At 38.6% G+C, this 16,888-nt stretch overlaps 1 protein-coding gene across 1 annotated transcript in view; it reads right to left on the reverse strand.

Annotated features, from left to right (window-relative positions):
• CACNB4 (calcium voltage-gated channel auxiliary subunit beta 4) overlaps window positions 1-16,888 on the reverse strand; it is a gene marked incomplete in the record, with an annotated part of 90,788 nt that overhangs the window by 34,266 nt on the left and 39,634 nt on the right. The window contains 2 exon segments of the mRNA XM_072418151.1: window positions 1,620-1,742; window positions 3,499-3,618. Coding sequence (XP_072274252.1) covers window positions 1,620-1,742; window positions 3,499-3,618 — 243 coding nt within the window.

Genomic DNA, 16,888 nt, shown 5'->3' on the forward strand with positions numbered 1-16,888 from the left:
GAATGTCTCACATGGTATGGGACTATTACTAACATCTATAGTATGTTCTAGAAGATTGCCTTGCCTGCACATGGTTGTTTAATGTGGCTATAGGTGGCCTAAAACAACAATTCCTCTTTAAAGCTAGTAGTCTAGTAGTCATGTTTTGAGCTGTTATATCCTGACACTATGTGACATGGCTTTGTTGAACTCTGTTGATACGCCATCATGGTTAATGTTAGCTAATGGAGTAGCGCTAATATTAAGGTTAGGATTAGAATATTTTGGCATAGGAAAAGATCAGTTTAGTCTTTCTTTCCCTATTGACTTCAATGCATTGTTCCAAAAGGGTGAACTTTACTGACATATTCGCTAGGAAAAAACTCACATTTTCACTCTTGCCTAGTCTACAGTTCCAGTGCAGTCATGAGGTTGCTGTACACTATATAGACAAGGTTAAAACAATTAAAATTGTTGCAAATTGCATTACTGGAAAGGATTGCTGTCTTGTGTAAGATTTGAGTAACTCAAATAGTCCCATACACAAGGCTTTGGACCTTTGTGACCCTTGTGACAGCATTGGCTCTCAGAGACTGGCCCGCACTGTCACATGGAATGAGTTTTATGCTCCTCTGTACTAAAAGTTGCTGCAGAAGAGGGCCAGCCAAATCCAAGTGGAGTGTCAAGCTAGCCAGTAAAGGAGCAAGGTGCAAGTGAAGGATCAATCTGTACTTTCACCAGGCTCACTTGATAGTTTAGCTCAGATCCTCCCTCCCTAGCTAGCATGAGAACCAGGTGCAAATGTTGAATCTGGGCTAGCCAGCAAATGATTAAGTTGCACGTTGTGGTGGGACTCCATTTTCACTTGGCTCCCTTGCTGGTTGGCCCAGACCCTCAACTTGACATTTGCTGGAATTTTTACATGTGGGGGAAGGGGGCCCAGAAAGTTTACCTAATATGGGGCCTTGATATTTCTGGTGGCCCCCCTACCTGCACTGCTTCATTGGTTGGCGAAGCAACATATCACAGGACTCAAATTGGGTGTGAGATTGGAAAAGGGAAGAGTCAGGGGTCCGATAGACCTTTTACCAACCTAAAAAATTAAAGGTAAAAGCACAGAAAAATATTTAAAATGCATTCATGCAGCTATTTTAATTTACTTGAATTGTGCCTTTAGAAATTGGGAGCATATCAAAAAGAGTCAATACCACAGCAAACCCTCGCATTGCATGTTATAGCTCTCATTTCTTCTGGGTAATTACTGTTTGTGTTAATGAAGCTTTTCTGCTTTTTGTTCATTCCCCTACATAACCTTTTATGCTGTTGTGCTGTTGCATACATGCATACATCTGGTTAACAAGTACTCATTGTCCAAAGAAAAGACCATCCAGGTAAAAGGTACATTATTGAACTCTGTTTTCCAGCTGCATTAAATCCATTGTTTTATAGCTCTGCGGCAGATGAAGGCAAAATCAAAAATACAGCTGGAAAAGGTCTTTTATGCTGAAGAGGTTAATCATCCTGTCTTGCAAGGCCTGGCAGCTGGTCAGTTTTCCTTTTAGCCTAAACAAGCTGTGGTCTGACCGCTGATGTTTTATTAGCTAGTGACAGGTGGCAAGAGAAATCTATTCCAGATTTACCTCTTTAATGTGTAAAAAGTCCTTGGCATCAAAGGAGATGGCAGTGCCTGGTACAGGAACATCTTCGTCCAGAGCCCCGCAGTAGCTCACATTCGTCTTTACAGCAAATGCCACCGGCTTGGTCTTAAGACACATGGAACCATCATGAATAGAGGGTAGCAGCATTGACATCAATCACAGAAATCACTACATTTACATATAACAGTGAATGACAATTCTTGTACTATAAAAGACAGTTTATTCAATCTTCCTAAAGTGTAAAGGAACCAAATCTCGTAGTATCATTCATGCTATTATCATGCACCTTGAAAGCCACCCCATGTTTGCCTTCTGAGGAAAGGCAATGTTTTGGCACATTCATAAAGAGGTTATGCTCATTTCAAATTCCTGACCTTTTCAATATATTTATATGGACCATGAATTGGCATGGACCATATAAAGACAAGGCCTTCTGGACCAATGTATCATCATACCAAAGACGTGTTTGGTGCAAACAAAAACAGCCTTTCAGGAGAAGAATCTCAGATCAACTTTGAAATATAGTGTTGGAAATGTTATTGTCTGGGGTTGCTTTGATGATTCAGGACATTGGCAGCTAGCAGTGATCAAGTCAGCTATAGGTTCTGCATTATATCAAAGTGTGCTTGATGAGAATGCAGGACTATCTTTTCTGAAAGGTGAAACGGAACAGCCATTGGATCTTTCAACTCAAAAAGCAGTCTACGCTGAGTTTATTTTAAAAAGGTATCTATTTTACAACCATTAAATGGGACCTTTCAGGTTCACTTGCTTAAAAGAAGGAAATTTATTAATACATCATTTACAATAAAACACATGTTTTGCAACTGCTATGTCTGATGTGGAACACATTTTTTTTAAATCCCAGACCTGCCTTTTATCAATAGAATTTATTCTTAAATGCTTATAAATGTCCATACAGCTTTTGTATATGTTTGTTTATGTTTTGAACTTTAGCTTTTTAAAGGGCATTTTAAATTAAGATATGTGTCAAATAAGAATTAGAATAGGGAAAATCACCTCCCAAATACCTCCAAAAGCCCCATTTATTTTACTAAGGGCATTTGGAGAGTTCATAGTAGTTTTTGGGTGTTTGAAAGACATTTTAGGGCATTTGGGTGGGGTTTTGGGGTGTTTTAACACTTTCCAAATGCTGCAGAAAATGCTCTGGTGTGGACTGGCCCATTGGAATGAATGGGAATTTCAAACATGGGCAAATATTGTTCAGTTTAAACAATAATTGGGGGAAGAGTCCATGCAGACTCAGTCTAATGCATGCTAGCAAATCTTCCATGGAATGGCACATAATTAAGAAATGGTTTGTTACAGACAGGGTTATTAAAAGTCCTGATTTGAATTCCATTGAAAGGTTTTGTGAGGAATTTAGAATTCCACAGGTCATGAAGGAAAGATATGTTTTGGAGCTTACACAGTGCTGATGAACTTCTCTCCTTCTAGATGTGACAGTGTTTGCATCCCAAGAGGAAGGAAGAATGTCAAATGCTCTGTTATACCCAGAAGTAATGGGTATTCCCTAGGGCCCCAGTAGATGAACAGAGCTGCAGTTGGGTTAATGGAAGGTATGAAACATTAAGCAGGGTTAGGTGCCTTGTCATGAAAACCAACCACTTTGCACTAAATGGGCAAAAACACATACTGTATAAACTATAATAGTAAAGCACCAAAAACAAGTGGCCACATCCAAAAGTCAAATTCCTGCATGTGTTGATAGCATTAGGGTTTAAGGGGATCACATAAATGCAAGCTTGTTGATGAAGTTTTGCCATAGGTGATTTGGTTTTCTGTTCTGTGCCCATTTTAGTTAGAAATAACACTGTTAGTAGAATTTATCATGCATTACTTTGGCTCTCTCAAGTTGCACTGCGGCTTGCTGTTCTCTCTCTTGGCGTATTGCTTCTCTGTCCTCTTCCAGAGATACATCAGAATCTGATGGTCTGCTTGTGTAAGAATCTGCTGAGCCCTACAAAACATATAAAAGAAATTAGGTCATCAAGGAATATACCATCTTAAAGCTGATCTTCAGGCAGATGAAGAGGACAATGAATGCTGTTTTGCGTTCATTAAATATGTTTAAGAGGCAAATCACACGTTGCTGCAATGCACATGTTGTGCAGTGTGCTGGCACCCAAGGGCATCTCACCCAATACACCCACATTGTACAGGCCACAATGAGAATATTGCATTACAAAAAAATGGTAGTGTCTAATTTTTGGGCATTGACAGCCCATTGAAAATGTAATTCAGAACACATTACTGTATTGCAGAAACTTAAAAAGGCCCCTTAATGTACATTTATTGCAACCCATATAAATACTTGAATCTGCTTTAGTATCAGCCTCAATTCCTGTACTGCAGAATCCAGTTTAGAAGGGGACAGGGAGAGAAAAATACTAGAAAATCAGCGGTACTCCATATGCTGACTATAAATATTTAGAACAGAAAGGGGAGGGGAGAGAACATCAGGCTGATCTTAGCAGTGTGCTGCTGTTCTTTCATTGTCCATTTAACTGGCACGGAAGAGGGGGCTGACCAAACAACTCAAGTAAAGAGAATGTAGGTACTTTTCAGAATGTACAGTATTTTTAAAAGCAGAACTGGGGCATTTGCTGTATTGTACAGTGTTCTCCCCAGACATTTTTAACAGACATTTAAGCTGCCTGGGAAGAAGCTGTAAGTGGGTGGCCACACCTATTTTGACCCAACTATTCAATAACCACCCAAAAACAGCTGTGTGGTTACCTAAAAGTTCCAGGTAGTGCACCCAGCCAAAAGAGGCTGGAGAGAACACTGATTTTTTATATTCCTAGAGTTCAGCTTTAAGGTTTAAAAAAACTTCACATTCTGAAGATGTTGTATTATGAAAGCCACATAAATGTCCCAAATAAAACAAAATTTTCCATTTTAAAGGAAACATGTCTTCGGAGAAATGAAGAGTGTTGACTGTTCATGGCTGTTCATCATGACTCTATACATTCTATACATGAAGTTAGTGAATCAGATCAAGGCTACAGATAATGACTTCTGACTTTCCCAATATGCATACCTGTTCTGGGTCATTGTCACAGAAAGTACTGAAACCAGGAGTAATAAACGCATGATTTGTTGTAGTTGTTGTACTAGTAGATATATTTAATTGACAGCATTTCCCTTGCAAATCTAAAACCATAAATAATGGTTAAGGACTGTCTCTAAGAAGAGGTGTAAGTTTTGGCATCCCTAGTATCTTAATTACAAACCTGTTGCTATTGGAGCTGTAGACCAGCTACAGCACCATCTAATGACCAAAATGGGAAAGTACAGCCAATTCATTGTGAAAAGGAGACAAGGGATGCCATTATTCTCTGTATGTTTATTTGTTTTATACCTGACAGTTATTCTGTGCAGAAGTGGAAGGTTCCACAAAAGGGAGATGACAGATGTTAGATGTAGGGAGAATGCCATAATCTGTCTACTTTGCATCTATAAAACTTTTCTTATAAAAATGCTTTCATTTTTTGTCTGAAGTTGTCCTTTAATGATAAATAAAAACATTCAATGCCCTTAAATACCAGATTGGAGAGACACAATGCAGAACAGCAGTTGTTGATGTCTTTTCTGATAATCGACTTGAAAGTTTTTTGATGTGTTTCTGAGTCTGAATTGTTCGAAAAACAATAAAAAAAACTGTAACTTGTTCTTCTGTACTGCATTATTCAATCACTATAGTTACAGAAAGAATATTGCAGTGGAGCTGTGTGTGTCACATCATGTCTCTTTGGGAATTCTCAGATTGGCTTTTTTCTTAGAATTAAAAGATACTGTAAATTTAAAGTGCACCTTTTATCAGCCCACTGTTTAGACACCCATGAGCAGTATTCAGCCTGTATTTAGAAACCGATAACTTTTACTGAGGCACAAAGCACAAAATTTACAAATTACAATTGAAAATAAAATTAATTCTCCAAATTGTATTTTTTTTTCTGTTTAGGTGAATAAGATAGGTCAGTTTCCATTGTTTGTTTGCTGATACATGCTGCTGTGGCCACAATGGATTGTGGTGCGGTTCCTAAAAGTGGAATAACACTTTTGGCTGTGAGGTTGTCTGCAGATCTGTGCTGTGACTGCAACAAGCACAGCCGCTTCCAAATCTTGTTACCTGTGCGGCAGATTTTTACACCACTAGTGTCAAAGGGCCCTATGTATTCTGTACAGATCCCAACATGCTGTATAGAAAAGCTCACTAATACTAATGCTTTCCTTAACCATTTATAAACGTAAAAAAAAGGGAACAAAGTTTGCATTGAAAACCAAGGATTTAGGGGGGATAAGATAACAATGTAATGATCAGGTTATTTTCAGGTCATCACAGGCCTGTGTGAAAACTGCTTTGATTACATTCTCCTTTGTGTAAGGTGTACTACACAGAGTAAAATAGCTACAAACCAAATCCAATAATAAGGAAAAGATATGTATGTTGCTTTCCACAAATAGATACATAGATTCCCATTGGATAACCATACCTGCACTCCCTAGCCAATATACCAATAATTTTTAAGGTGCATTAAACTGTTAACATACCAAAGAATCAAGGCACATCTGTTCTATTTGTAATTAAAAATGTTACACATGCAAGAAAGAAGATTATTGTACATATCATCTATTGTACACCTCCAATTATCTGCATAGAGAGGTTAGCCATTTTTCTCCTTACATCAGTAAGTTTTGTTTCCTGGTTTAGTTTTATTGACTGACTAACATTAAATGCCAAAAAGTATGAAGTTATACCTCCAAAATATTTAGTTTGGGTGTTTTAGCATCACCAGTTTTGTCGGTTGCATACCTGTAAAAATCAATCTATAGCTACACTGTCAGTAGAATGGAGGCTGGTTTTGGAGATTTGGGTTTAGCCCCTTGGTCTCATTGAAGGATACACTTTGTGCTACAGCATACAATGACATTTTAGAGAATTGCTTACATCCAGCTTTGTGGTACTAGTTTGGAGAAGGTAAAATTCTTTTCCAGTATGATTGTGTTGTGTGGACAAAGCCGACTCCAGAAACCCAGCTGGACTCCCCGAGACCTGACCTCCTTCCTTAGGATGAACTGGAACATCAATTGCAAACCAGGCCTTTTCTAAAATTGTTAAAAAAAGCAGTGCACTTCATAGTAGTGTGAGGGTGCATAGACACTCCTGTGCTTACTGCCTTTTAAATAAGGTGTGGGATTAAAAGTACTATTGCCTTGGATCCACAACATTTGAAGTGAGGTTTGGTGATGTCACCACTGTGCTGCTCATTGTTGTGCTTGGTGGGGGCTCTAACATGAGGAAGCAAAGACCTGCCTCTATTAAACTGGCTGCCTTCACACAGAATGAATGATGGTAAGTCAGTGTAGCATCTCTTTAGTAAGTAAAGTCCCTTTAAGGCAGACCTAAACGAACAAAAAAAAAAAAAAAGGAGGTAGCACTATTTGACAAAAAAGACATGCAATTATAACTAACTCCCTGGTTTTTGGTAGCTTTTAATTTCTGCTCTTAACTACTCGGCGCCCACACACCCAGGTAGCCACCGGGGATAATGTAACATAATGTATGATATGTTACATCATACAATCAGTGAGGAGAATCACCATCTCCACAGAAGTCCACTGTGGAGCCAGTGGTGAAGATGGTGGTCCAGGACGTGTTATCGGTGTAAGGTGAAAGCAAAATGTAAGTATGTGCCATGATCAGTAAGTATGCTGTGACTTTAGTTTCGCTTTAAGATTTAGGGGGTAATCTTAGTGTAATCTAGACAAGATTTGAGCAGTACTTAGAGAGTGAAGGTTGATTACCATTTGTTGCAAGGGAAGTGTCTGTCCATAGCAAGGTGCAAGAGAATCACTGTCCTGGTGCATTACTTTTTTTTGGCTTTTGACAATAATTAAGGTAGGTGCTTTTTAAGGTAGGTTTTTGTTACAAATTAATTATGTGAAGAACTGAGCTAGTAAGGGGGTCCATGCAATGGATTACTAGAAGAAGCTAAGGAAGACAGGAGATAAATATATCCTATATATAGGTTTATCCTACGGCCCCTGGGTGCCTGGATGGGCCTAGGGTTTGAAAAACAATTACTGAGGGGATAAGTCTGGTTGTCAGTGGTTGTGGAGAAGGCAAAGTAGAAGAGACCTGAGAAGAGAGGTACTCTAACACAGGATGGCATTGGTGCTGCATTTGAGATTGCCATGCAGATGGGAAACCTACTCCAGAGGAGGATTTGAAAGTTAAGCAAGAATGCTACAAGTCAGCTGTCAGTGTTGACTGTATGGATTGCTCTTGGATGTAAACTGATCATATTGTGATACTCTGCTACCCTATCCCCCTTTCTGTATGTTTTAGGTTAAATAAACCCCTAAAAATTAGTATGTTGGAACCTTTGTTGGATTTTGATGCCACAGTACACGGAGGAACCTGGGTAAAATTTGGCTGCCTCTAAGGGGGAGTCAGTTGCCTTTTGCTTGCCCTTCTTTAATTACTGCTTCCAGAATTTAGACCTGTTATCTCAGGTCCTAACAGGTAAGTAAAGCATACAGATTCAATTGGGCCCTAAGCATGACTGGTTATGGTGCATGCACAGGAAAACATGTTAGAGTACACATCTACAAGCAGATTCCAGCAGCTGTTAAAAATAAAATATTTGATGACCTAAGGCAGGGGTGGGCAAACTTTTTGGACTACTAGGCCTTTTCAAGCACACTAGGCCAGAAGAAACAAGGTGCCCAAGGAAAGGTTTTTTTCCAACGGTGACTGCAAGCGAGCAGCCTCAGTCTCCAACTCATCCACGGTGTAGTCTCTGTACGTGTGCGCGTGCTTTATAATCGAAATGCCCCCTGAGATTCAACCACTTGAAAGTGCTGTTGGTGTCGTTGCACACTAAACACGGGGCTTTGTTGCCGAGTTGGATAAAAAATATTTAGTCAGTCCATTCGGGGTTGAGGACACGATTATCAAGGTCAACCCTCCGGAGACTGGTAGCTGCTCGTTGCTTCTGCTCTTTAGACATAGTAATTGGGGTTACTGTACGGGCAAGTGCGATAACGCGACAATTCAACTAGGCCGGATCTTGCCTAAAGGCCTGAGTTTACCTACCTCTGACCTAGGGCTACCTGGATCTGAAGGTGTCAGCTCTATAGAGCAGAAATTGAAGCACAAATAAACCTGATAAAAACAATACCATCCTTGTTTAATTTGCTCTGGAACACTGATCTTGTATCATATTCAATGGATCTGCTTTATCAGTTTCTATAAGTCTCAATTTAAAGTCTGACATGACCCCAAACATAACTCCGTGCCTCTATGCAGAGTTCCTGGGCAGCATGGTAGAATGTACAAAATGGACATCTTCCAAGGATTAAGATGACTCATGAATCATGTAATTATATCACTCAAGATGTTAAGTTGTAGACATTGCAGATTAAAGGCAGGAAGAATATAAGCTGCTGCCATTTTCTCAACATGAACCGCCACGCTACACACCTATAATTTCACGCTGAGTGTGTTTGTGAAAACGGCTTTCAGACAAATGCAAACAGCTTTACAGAGTTCATGTGAAGAAGAAAACAGTTAACCCATTCAATTCAGATGTCGCCACAGAACTGCCACACATTTTTTACTTTATTTTACTTCTGGTTACATTTTGCAAATACTTTTTAATTTTTGTTCTTAGATGCCTTTTAAAATTGAATTTCTTGAGCATTTCTCTCCCGGGTTATTTTAAAATGGCCAAAAACTAATAAATCTGCTCTTTGGGTTTAGCTCCTGCTTTAAAGGGCTCCTTGATGTCATCTATAGGGACCATATGATGCCATCACTGATGTCACCAGATTTTCCTCCTATGCTCTGAGGCTCTGGGACAAGGGGTCCATCTGTGTGGGATCTAGATCAGCAGAGCTTAACATTTGCAATGCTGGAGCTTTTAGACATGGGGGTGGGGAGCTTTCCTAGTATGGGGCCCAGAAAGGTCTGATGGCAGCCCTGCATTTTGAAGTGACATGCCCGAGAAAGGAGCTTTACAGGTCTGAAACATCATCACTTGTAATTTATATGACAAAAATAAGGAAGCTTTGCTGGAACCCTACTTATTTACTGGTGACATTTTGTGGAAATTATGTGATGCTATGACAAGGTCAATTTGAACTATATAAAGTCCAACAAAACTCAGTTTATACATCAACAGGGTAACACTTGTTCCAGTGGCAAATGTCAAGAGATAAAATTCTTCACTTTGGAGAGATCCTTTTTCTGCTCCAGTATGTGAAAGAAAACTTCCCAACAAACAACATTTAAAACTACCGGTATACAGGGTATTAATATTTCTGTATTATTTAGGAGTTTTGCCTTATTGCTGGCAAACTACACTTTGCACATGGCCATATGAAATTTTAACCTGTCATTCACTCCAGAAGTCCACATACTGGGTATCCTACAAAACTACATACCACACACACACTACAGGTTACTTATTGCTACTGTTTTATGCTAACAATGTAATATTGCAATGGAAATACCAAAATGTCAAACCCTTTGCATTATAATGAATGCTTAAATACAAAAATACAAACACGGGTTCGATGGCAGAGCCCATCCAACTAAATTCAATAAAATCTGGAATCCATGGATGTTGGCTCTCAGCTGACCTAAAAAAATTAATACAACTGAATATAGTCTGTTAAATGTACCCCAGTGTAGATATCTAGATGTACTACTGACACATAAACCAAGGGGATTCAGGAGAAACCGGAGGAGAGTGTAAAAGTGTAAATGTGAATTTGGTGTTATTATACTAACTCATGAAAATGCAATGCCAATCTTGTTGTTAAACTGATATTATACTAAAAATGTAAGCATATATATAACTGATTGCATGAAAGCGAAATAGAAAGTTGAAAGGGCATAATGTTCTCTTAAATCATTGTTTCTCATCCAGGGTTCCTCCAAAGGTTTTTAGGGGTTCCTTAAGATGGATCTAATTGGCTATTTAGATGGGTTGAAATCTTCCCACTGGCCAACGATGTAAGAGACATTCTTCCCATTGACCACCATGCTAACGCATCAAAAACTGGACATATAATACATCTTAGAAAGGGTTCCCTGAAAATCTTTTCAAGCTTTCCCTCATCTTAAAAAGGTTGAGAATGGCTGTCCTAAACTGAAGGATAAACTTTGACTTTCAGATTTACCTATCTTAACTTAGAATGTATGTCAATCATGTCACTAATCATTAATTATATAATCTTTAACATGTATTTGTAATTTCAAAAGGTAATTTTTTTCTAATCTTCAGAATTCATTAAGAATATAGCTAGTGATATTGTCAAAAAGGTCTTTAGTAAAGCACTTCTTGTTATGATGTGACTTGACAAGGTGGGGTGACAATGCTACCTGTCCTCCTGTATTGTCATTTGGTTGCAAGCACAAACAGTGGGGACTACAAGTCTTTGTTCTGACACTCATTTTTTAGGCATATTCCGCCATTGTCAACATCAGAAAACCATACCAGAGCAATGATGTACATCTACCAAAGAAGCAAGTGCATGTAAATAAAAATGCATACAAATAAGCAGAATCAACAAAAGATAGTATTTCTAAAAATATAGGCAAAAGCTTTTTCCAAAAAAAAACATGGCAGTTATTTATGACACGGAGCAATTTATTAAACTGTTATCCAGTAATGGTTTGAATCTACTTTAACTAATGGAAAGTAAAAACTTTGAGCAGAACTGCGGTAACAAAGAATAATCTAGTTTAGTTTTTGTCTAGTTAGGCGTAATTTCTTCTGTGTCCTCCTCAGTCCTATCAATACACAGCCTACCTCCGCCCCCTCATTTCATCAGCATACAATCCTCCTGAGATTACTACCCACTCTATCCAAATCACATCAGCGGCACGATGCAAGTCACTGGGAGAGATGGCTCGCTTCAAGAATTCGCTCCTATTATTCTGCAAATGTCTGCTTACATAATGCGTTATGTTCATTCCACTATTCATCATTATTTCTCCACATTTAAGTCAAGGTCGGCACGCACGTTGCATTTGCAACGGATTTTCTGACGGATTTTAACATCTTTTCTTTCGCTGCTGACACAGCCGCTTTTCTGGCTAATTTCTGGGTTTTTTGGGGACTCATGGATCCCTAAGGCCTCATTCACACTCGCAACACAGAGCTGTTTTGATGAGCATTGTACTAGAATCAGAATAATATTAAGACCCCTTTCAGACAAAGCCACCCATCTTCAGTACTGCGCAGCTTTACCCTGTGGTTATCATGTCAAATTCAGTTCAACCGCAAACGCGTCATGTGGTTGAGTGTGCTTGGGGTTTGCAGTTCAATGTTTGCAGGAAAATTATGGATAGAAAGAAGCAACGAAAACTGCATTCAACTGAGTTCCAACTACAGTAGCTAAAATCAAGTCAACATAAGTTGCTGACTTCTCAAGGGTGGCCAGAACCAACATAATGTGTTCAGCCACCATAGTCACCATCCACTGCAAATGCACCACGACGCACGACGCAACCATCTGCAATCACTAGCACAAAGTAGTTCCCAACAAATCCCCTTCAGTTATCACTTGAGTGATTTCTAAATCTCCTATATCCCCTGAGGAAGCTATGCTGCAAAACACGTTGGAAATAGGATTTACTTAAGAAAGATTCTAACCAATTTGTGATATCTGTGATAGCGTGGTCACACATACGGCATTTGTGCATGCACACATGGTACAAGAGATACTGTGCATTGACATTCCAGGCACTGCAGGTCCAACATTAAAAACATTCTTATGGGGATGGCAAAAAGTGGCTAACAATTAGGCTTTTGCAGCACTTGGTCCAGGGTATATATCTTGGCCAGGGCACAATCCAAGATGAGCTTGCATGTTCTCCACGTGTTTGTGTGGGTTTCCTACACATTTCATTAAGTGGCTTACCCAGAAACTTTCCTTGGTACATGCAGAAATAAGCACCACAACCAAAGTGCAATTCCAGCTGCTGGACACAATATGAATGCAGGGAAACAGTAATAAAGTATAAAACTGATGAAATAAAATCATTCAAAGTCTGATTGACCTTTTATAAATCTGGAGTTAAACAAGGCGTGACTGAGTTTAAAAAAGTGGTGGACACTTCGCAATCTGGAATCTCATTGCAATTTCTTTATAAGTGGGGATCTAGTTTTAAAGTCCACTCAATTCACTTTCAAAGTGGACCTATGCAAAATAATGAAATTAGGTTTAGTAGTCCATGGGTCAGCACCTGTTATAAACCCCTTTCCCCACTTGCAGATACTGCCTAACCATCTCTGCCTTGGCAGCCAATCAAGGCATCTGCTACACCTGGGACTGCATTTAAAAAACATCAGACATTCCTTGTGGGAATATTTCAGGTCCATCTGTTTCAGTGGCAGTAACTCATTCCCACCAGGGAATGTTTGACGGAATGTCGGATTCTATGTTTCATAAATAGAGCCCATGGAGACACAGTAGCCAGCTGAAGGTAACTAAGAAAAGTGAAAGAACACAGCCACCCCAACCATGTAAGTAGGGTCCACAATCCCCTGGGGGTACATTATTCACCAGTGTAGGAGAGCTTTTAAAACCGAGGTAGGCCAAATAACCATTTGCTGCAGGTCCAGTTACGCTAGCTATGGAAAAAAGACAGAAAAATGATACCTTCATTCTCTCCTGAGTTTGACCAAGACAAGAATTAAGGAAAATTTCCCCAAGAGGGGTCACAGTAGGTTCAACCCCTTCCCAAATCATTACCAAAACATTTTGGCTAGAGTTCCATTACTTTATGTCCACATTGAATATTAAGCAAAGCTGTCCCCAGAGCTGAATATACATAAAGACTGTTTTTTTCTGCCGCTTTTACATCGTCGGTGTTTAACCTCTTTAACCAATGCCACAACAAGCCCTCAATTCAGCGTCAAGGTGGAAAGCCGTATTATTTCACATGCGATATTTACAGCTGCTCCGAAGCAGCCGGGAAAACATTAAACATTTAGCAGTTCTCCCTGTGTTGTTGGTTTGCACAGGGTGAGGCCAGCTTTCACAGCCTACGGAATAATTTGATTCAAATGCTGCACAATTGTATAGGTAGAGATTACAGTGGAACCTGTACTTACTCCATGGGATGCTGTTACATATGAAAGCTAATTGATCCTCTTCAATTTGTAACAAATAATCTTCCCGGAAAAGTCTCCAAGTAGCTTGAAAATAATACTAAGTACCTTGCTTCCATTCAGATATTGAGTTGCTAGTCAACACTTTTTTTTTAACCATTAACCCCCAGAAAATTGGACATATACACATTTATTTTGCATGTAATTTATATTTTGATTAGAGTTCAGTTGTACTTGGATTTTTTTTCTGATATTGCAATTTACATGCTTGCATTTCTTAATTTGGCATACTTCATGTATATTTAGGACTGCTAAAAAAAAATTTTATTGGATTGATCTTCATTAGAATATTTTTTTATTTGTTTAGCACTGATTTGACTTGCCATACAAGTTTTGGGACTATGGAAGACATTTTTAAAAAGTCTTTAACTGGTCCAATATTTTTCTTTTCCATTCAGCATTCTGGTGATGTCCATGAGTTCAAGACTACAGGCTGTCATTGCCAGCAAAGGGTTTTCCACCAAGTATTAGAAATGAACATTTTATTTTCAACTTTTTAATTTGTCCAATTACTTTTGAGCCCCTGAAATGAAGTGATTGTGTTAAAAAAAGGCTTTAGTTCCTCACATTTTTATGCAATTTTTGTTCGACTGACTGAACTGAAGCTGAAAGTCTGCAGTTTAACTGCATCTGAATTGTTTCATTTACAATTAATTGTGGTAATGTACAGAAACAAAATTAGAAAAATTGTCTCCAAATATTTATGGACCTAACTGTACACACATTTTTATAATTTTCAGGAATCTATAGGGTCTTCTTTAAGAGTTTCCAGCTCCCCATTAGCAAAAAAAACAAGCAATACCATGCCATACCACATACCAAACCATGAAAGTGCCAGTGCATTGCAGTGCCATTGATTCTAAACAGCACCCCAACTCAATAAAACAACAAATTGCCTTTATCTGCAGTAGTCCTTAAACTATGGTGAAACACTGCTCTGTGTTGCTGTGTATTATGTTCAAAGAACAAAAAAAAAGTCAGGGGCAGTTTCCTGTGCATTGGTGGAGATTGGCTGCCAATATGAGAAGAATTAGCTATATTAGTTTAGGGCACGTTAATAACATAAATATAAACAGTATTTATATAGCTCAGACATATTGTTGTACATTAAATAGGGGTTACAAATGACAGATACAAACAATGGACCTGATTTATTAAAGATCTCCAAGGCTGAAGAGGATACACTTTCATCACTGAACCTGGGTTATCCAGCAAACCTGGAATGGAAAGTCATTTGCTATTTGTTAGCAAATGTTTTCAATCCTGGACCTGATCCATTCCAGGTTTGCTGGATCACCCAGCTTCACTGATGAAAGTGTTTCTTCTCCAGCCTTGGAGAGCTCTAATAAATAAGGCCCAAGGACACAAGAGGAGAGTTTTATTTCACAATGTAAATTCTACCATTTGCACAGACATATGGCATGAAGTTACAAAGCTGCCTTCAATGATAATATAGGGAAGTTTTGGGCAGTGACATAGTTCTGGATTAGAAAGTGCATAGGGTTCAATTTACAAAACAATAAAACTTTGGACACTCTACTCTACTAGTTTTCACAATTTCAGCTAAAATGAACAGACACTATTTTAGAAATAAGAATGCCTTTGCTGGTTTAAGCTTAGTGACTTGAGCCTATGATAATGTACACATGCTTTTCCCTTCCTATCCCCTCCCTTACCAGTACAGATTAAACAACAGAACTGCTATACATGGACTTTAGTTGATTTCTAAAGTTGAATTGCACAGAGATATAAAACACACACATTAATATTCAACTTGATATTAAGAAAAATAACACATTCCGAATTTTTGTATATTCTGGAGCATTTGCAGCCCATACATTTGAATGTGCTGCCTTAATGAAATGCATGTTAAGACATTTTAAAGGTGAGCAATAATGCAATAAATCACGATAAACAGGTGTGAATGAGCTCTTAGAAAAAGGAAATACATTCCACAGGTACTGAACAAATTCTTTATAACCTCCCATATGACACAGCAAACCATGGCAGCAATCTGATTTTTTATGTTGTTGCCATCTTCAAAAAGCTCCATCACTCACCATTCTATCTAAGATTCCTGCCAATGGTATAAGGATGTAGCTCGTTCTGACTGTGGACATTCATAAGGCAATGTGGCATTCATAAGGCAACCACTTTGCACAACTTAGCATTTGCTTCTCTGTAGTACATAATTATCTGTAATACACAATTTTGCAGCCTGGTCTAAACTTCTGTGGATAATAATGAATATTCTGAATTTTAGTGGTAATACATTTGTTAAATTTGTGAATATTCTGTGTTTTAAAGGTTAATAAATTTGGTGAGTTCAGCTATACCACAAATGATCTCCTTTATTACACCAAAATGAACTAACTCTGAACTGCCCAAAAAATGAACAAAGAGTCACTATGTGCACTACTGAGCTGTGTGACACTGAACACAATAGAGAAATATGTGGCACTGAACACAATAGAGAAGTATGTGGCACTGAACACAATAGAGAAGTATGTGGCACTGAACACAGAACACAATAGTGAAGTATGTGGCACAGAACACAATAGAGAGGTATAGGAGGCATGGGAGGGACCTAGCAGCCTAACCCACTACAGGCTGCCTACAGATAAAGAGGCAGGGGGTGGATACAAGACCAGGCACCCTGCCTAAAGAGAGAGAGTAGCAGTGACTAGTCTGTATTACAGGAAGCTATTGGACAGAGGAAAAGTTTCATGCTAGATTATTGCACAAATAAGGGAAAAAAATACACAACGCACACCAAGAATTAGTAAGAACACACGCAGGCATCTTGTATTTAGACAATAATTGCCTGGAGTTCAGCTTTGGAGTAGATTTTAACTGACTTTAAATCACTAAAATCTCACATGAGCTTTGACAGTTAAAGTTTTCAATATTTAAAAATCTGCAGCTTTTAATAAAAAAATATTAAAAAATTTCAAGTAAACTTTAAAAAAACCTTGCAGTATAAGAAGTATATTATTCTGTATGTATCTTGCATACAAATACACACCTGCTTCTGTC

This window comes from Pyxicephalus adspersus, chromosome 7 (assembly GCF_032062135.1).
Source record: "Pyxicephalus adspersus chromosome 7, UCB_Pads_2.0, whole genome shotgun sequence".
Taxonomy (NCBI): domain Eukaryota; kingdom Metazoa; phylum Chordata; class Amphibia; order Anura; family Pyxicephalidae; genus Pyxicephalus; species Pyxicephalus adspersus.